The sequence below is a fragment of the Syzygium oleosum genome, unplaced genomic scaffold (assembly GCF_021117445.2).
Source record: "Syzygium oleosum isolate NSW1041296 unplaced genomic scaffold, Sole_v2.1 Sole_v2.29, whole genome shotgun sequence".
Classification (NCBI taxonomy): domain Eukaryota; kingdom Viridiplantae; phylum Streptophyta; class Magnoliopsida; order Myrtales; family Myrtaceae; genus Syzygium; species Syzygium oleosum.
The window spans coordinates 28591-33943 of record NW_026607513.1 but is presented as its reverse complement, the minus strand read 5'-3'; the positions used below and the strand labels follow the sequence as shown (position 1 = coordinate 33943).

Below are 5353 nucleotides of genomic sequence, written 5' to 3'. Positions count from 1 at the left end.
CATTGTTATGAGCTATAGTTACGCAATTCATCTATGAACTAACGGTCAGACAAAGGCTAAAAGAGCTCACTCATCGTGTTGAACTTGGCAACTTTTGTAAAACAAAACAAAAGGCCAAGAAGTTCGAAACTGCGTTGGGGATCCACGCAAGTCCGACTAGCTCCTTTGACATGCCTCTTTGAGACAGGATCAAAGCTAATGTCAGTAGAAACATCTGGGAAACTCTCCATAGGCTTTAAACCTATTGTACAAAATGTAATTTAATCCTAAAACTTTTCAATTAGTTCAGTCAAATCCTACAATTTTACCGGAAAGTGCAATCACGTCTTAAACCTTTCAATTGATTCAATCAAGTTGTAAAATTTTTTCTAGAATTGCAATTAAACCCCAAAACTTGTATTAAAAAGTGTAATTTGAGGATGAAATGTAGGTGAAGATTGGGGGTTAAAGGCCCATATAATCGTGGGAATCAACTATATTCAAAAGGCCCCATTTGTGAATTATCAAAGCAGAAACACATGGGCCCAAATTTGATGCGATCAAGATGGAAAATTTGAAACGAATGGCCCCAAAAAGATCGAAATGAAAGGCCATCCTTTGACTCATGCAATTTCTGCTTGCTGGTCCAAATCCATTGTCATCATCCTAATATCCATCAAATAGATCAAAGAAATTCACACCATGCTACATAAGAGCTATTTCTAAATGTTAGACTAATTTATTAGCGTAAAGCACATTCAACTGCTTAATTAATTAGGTTATGTGGATCCAACCCTTTGCTTTTTAATTAAAAGCATTCACGACGACTTTTGTCCATCCAATTTGTCCATCAAAATTTCGTGAAATAACTTTTCAGATCGTATCGCTCCCTTATTTTCACTTGAAGGTTAATTTAGTAATCTAAACAGTGGCCCACTAACCTTACAGACGTCGTGAACGGATGAGATTAGCTGTGGTGCTCTCAATTGAATGCTGTCAAAATCCATGTGGTGTTTGTTCTGCATTATCCTTTGTTCTTGACAGATAATGGCAGTGAGAGTTGGTGCTTAGCTAAATATCTGACAAAAAATGATTCGATGGGACAAAAAAAGACTTTGGGCGAGTCTAGTATTAAGGGCCTGAAAGGATCAAAAAGCTGAAAGCATGCAAGAACATGTGAAACTGAAGAGAGAGAATAATAGTGTTGGCCAATAAATGGACAAACAGAAGATGAGATGACAATAATATCCATAAATAAAGCTTCCTCACATCATGAATGGACAAAACGCCAGCAGTAACACATAGACCCACCTTATTTATGAATGCAGTTCTGGGGCGAAACGCTTCACAACTGTATCGACCCATGATGCAGATTTAATGGTATCTCTCCTTTGCAAGAACTTTGATTTTCTGGATAGCATCTGGTGCCAGGAACAGTGCACCAGATGTTCAACACAGTCCAGTGCATAGGAGGCACAGCCATGAAGAGTTCAGTTGATCCTATAATGCTGGCATGACTTCCTAGCATCAATAAGAGGCACAATTTGGTCGAATCTTGTGATCGGTGAAATTACCTGGCAAAACGTCCAATCTCGATCATTAATCATAGAAGGCATCAAGTCTCGATGTGAAGGGTTTCATCCCATCTCCGTATTGCACCCCCGACCTGTCAAGAATGGAAGTATTCATGGTCCACACTACTATCTGTGAGTTGGCTGTTCCCTCGTCGTGTCCACATAACCCTACCAGCGTTAGGACCACTGCATTCACGTTCAGTTTCCATTATCTCTCGAAATCCCATCTTTAATGGTGGGAAATCTTGTGTCCTTACAACGCAACAAGAAGTTAGAAGGTTGCGCAACTACATAGAAGACAACCGAAACAGCTATTGGTCTCCCTTTTCAGGCTTCCTTCTTTTGCTTTCCGAATAGTACCATCCCGGCATGGATAGTCTCGATGTTGAAATGGATGGTTGAGACACGGGCCTCTCTAAAAATCCAGGAATATAAATATACAAATTTACATGTAAATAACAACTTCCAAAATGATAACACCATCATTGCAGGCAAGGAGACATAGGCGCAAAAGACAAGCCTTGTACAAGAGGAACCTTCACGAGTTACCGTCCTTCTTGGTTCATCATATGGTAGAAAGACAAAACCTTGATGCCTACTCTTCACATGCCTATGACAGAGATTCATGCCTTTCCCATGTGCTCTGTTCTACATGCCTACAAAACATGTGCTCTGAACCTCCTTCACAGTTATCTTTAATTAATTGCCGTGCCACTATTTAATACATTCTTGTTCTTATTTGCTCAAAAGAGGAGGAAAGAAAAGGACAAATCGGAATTGAATCCAACAACGCAATGCCAGGTTAGTATCTCGGAAGCAACATTCACTATAGCAGCTTTATTACAGGACATGTACTATTTGATTGATTACAATCTAAACCAACAAAAAAAAGCTGTTCTAAAATCTCTTTCTGCAAAAAGGGAAAAGGGCAGAAACCAAGGAGGAAGAGACATTGTTGCAAAACAAGTTAAAGAAGACCTTCCTGGGAAACACTTTAGATGTACATGTACAGTGAATTTGATTTAAAAAATAGAAGGTTGCTTTTTAAGAATGCCATATTCCACTCAACATACTTCTGAATCGGTTAGTGGATAGCTTCCGGACAAGCCGTTTGGCGTCTGAAACTTCGGCTTCCGCGAGCTTTTCCAAGGTTTTCAGATGCCCGGAATTCACAATCTTTTTCCTTGTGCTGTGGCAACTCGTTAACGCCATCAATGTGGAAAACAAGAACTTCTTGTAACCAGAATTTACCTCCTCTGGCTCGAGGAGACGCATCAGTAATCCAATGTTGCGGTCCTCCTGCACGAACCTCTTCCGGTTTTTCGGGACTAGAACCATCGCTGAGAGCGCTTCTGCCGCCGTCTCGCGAACTTCAAATGATTTTGCATCGAGAAACCTAACAAACTCGGGCAAGAACCCTGCATCCCCCAGTGCCCTTGTTGCCTCCTCCGAAGTGGCACATAACTTGGCTGCCACTTTCAGAGCTAATTCTTGGACTGAAGCCTCGCCGTTGCGAAGGAAATTAAGCAAAAGCTCAATGAATCCATAACTCACCAACATGTTGATACAACTTGGCAAGGAGAAGCATAACTTCTCGATGGCTTGAAGAGATACCTCTCTAGTTTTGGATGATATCGGCAATGTAGGATCCAAAATGCGTACTAGCACACGAATTCCTCCTTCTCTTATGACCATTTGGCTGATCGAATCATCTTCGGACGCTATGCCCTGAAGGAACTCGATCGAACTTATCTGCACATTGTCAACCTTCAATTGGGAAAGCTTGATGAACGTTGACACCGCACCTTCTTCAACCATGAACCTCTTAATTTCCTCGACAGGGACAAGATTTCTCAACACCCCACAAGCAAGACAAATCAACTCTGCTTTCGAATTGCCATTAGCACATACTTTGAGCAAAGCAGTGACTCCGCCATGAGCGGACACAGACCACGCGTTATCCGCATTTTCCGTAAATTTCATCAAACACCTTGCAGACCCTTCCTTGCCCTTTTCACTCCCGCATTCCAAAACCCTAATCAGCGGCCAAATTATCCCTGCACCAACCAACACCCCCTTACACCAATCGAACCTGGCCATTGCCGAAACCGCCTTCACAGCCTCTTCTTGAATCTCTGCCACCTCCGAGAAATCAAGAAAACCCACCAACGCATTCACAATGCCACCAACCTCCACAGCTATCCTCACATACTTGTCATCCTCATTCATCACTTCATACAAACTGACCAAAGCCTGCTTCTTCATCGCAGTGTCACCAATTTTCATTCTTGTCAACAAATCCCTAACGTAAAACCTCATATCATCCTTACAAGCACCAAGACCAGGCCTAGACACAACAATGGCGTTCACAGGAGTCAAAATACCTGTCGAATATATCTCCGAAAGATTCTTCACATACCGATCGAACTTGGCCAAGACTATGTCCAAATCACTCTGCATCAGGAGCTTCCCACTGTACGAAAGATCGACACACCTCTTGGCAAGATCGCCGCTTTCGCTCAGCGTGACCATCAGCGCGCGTACCAGGCCCGAGACCGCCGGGTTCCGCGCGGAGCCGGCGTCTTCGATCGAGACCAACCCGGAATTCAACTCCTCTAGCTTGTTCCTTATGAGCTGCCATTTCACGGAGAAGACTTTGACGGAGTGGGACAGAGAAATCAGCAAGGACAAGCGCTCGACGGCGCGTTTGAGGCTGCTCCCTCTTGGTTTCACCTCGTGGGTCGTCTCTTCTTCCACCATTTTTGCAAGAATTCAGTGGCCTCGGAGCAAAAGGACCATTTTTGGCTTTCTGGGTCTCTGTGTTCAGGGCAGAAACCAAGCAACTGGGTTTCTTGAAGCCGTGACTCGAGAGGTATCCAAGAGAGAGAGAGACTCTATCTCATCATGGGGGAGAGAGAAAGAGACTGGCTAAGAGAGAATTTGGCTATCATCTGTTGGAAGAAGATTGGAGCTTATGGTGTGTGTGAATTCACATGACTGGCCCTCTTGGGAGTGTGGGATCGTGAAGGGTCGAGAGTGGATGGTGAGGGCCGTTTGTGGGAGCAGATGGTAAAGACCGTGGCTCTGGCAGACTTGGTCAGTTGGAAGTTGGAGCAGATGCAGGGGATGGAGGTCGTTGAGTCATGAATTCATAGGGGAGAGAGAGAGAGAGTGAGAGAAATTTATATTTCACATTACAGTGGTGATGATATTTTTAATTAAAAGATTATCCTATCGATTATCTTGAAGTACCGATTAGCTAACCGGGTAAGATTAGCTGATGATTTTCAAAGCACAAATGGGTACTTGTCCAATCGGACCGAATCTATTTTAAGAATGCTTAATTAAGTGTCGTCAACATAGTAGTCTCTAGTATTTCCCCTTTTAATTAATCGAGTATTGAGATTTAGTAATGATGTTGTATCCGATGCCTGAGATGTGCAAATTCAAGATATGTAGGGGGTGCATCACATTTCGTGATCTGAAGTGTTTAGATGAGAATTAGAGTAATGTGGTTGGTACAGCTGATAGTCACTGAGCATTATAAGCAAAAAATGCAAGGATTGTTGAGTTGATAATCTTAGAGGTAATAGTAATGTTATATTGATTAATCTTAGTGAAAATACTAAAAACATGCTTGGCTTTTTATCTAATGACCAAAAAGCATAGATCTATTTTTAAAACTACAGGTTACATACTCCAACTCAGCAAAATTATACATTTATTTACAAGATTACCATTTCACTTTTCAAAAAAACACTTTCTATCTTCCAAAACCTGCCCGCATCCAAAACGTAATC

At 42.3% G+C, this 5353-nt stretch overlaps 1 protein-coding gene across 1 annotated transcript; it reads right to left on the bottom strand.

Annotated features, from left to right (window-relative positions):
- Positions 1-2330: 2330 nt before the first annotated feature.
- Positions 2331-4734, bottom strand: LOC115690834 (uncharacterized). Its single transcript, XM_056303863.1, has one exon. It carries the CDS (start codon positions 4311-4313, stop codon positions 2598-2600), a length of 1716 nt encoding a protein of 571 aa, XP_056159838.1. The 5' UTR covers positions 4314-4734; the 3' UTR covers positions 2331-2597.
- Between the last annotated feature and the right edge of the window lie 619 nt (positions 4735-5353).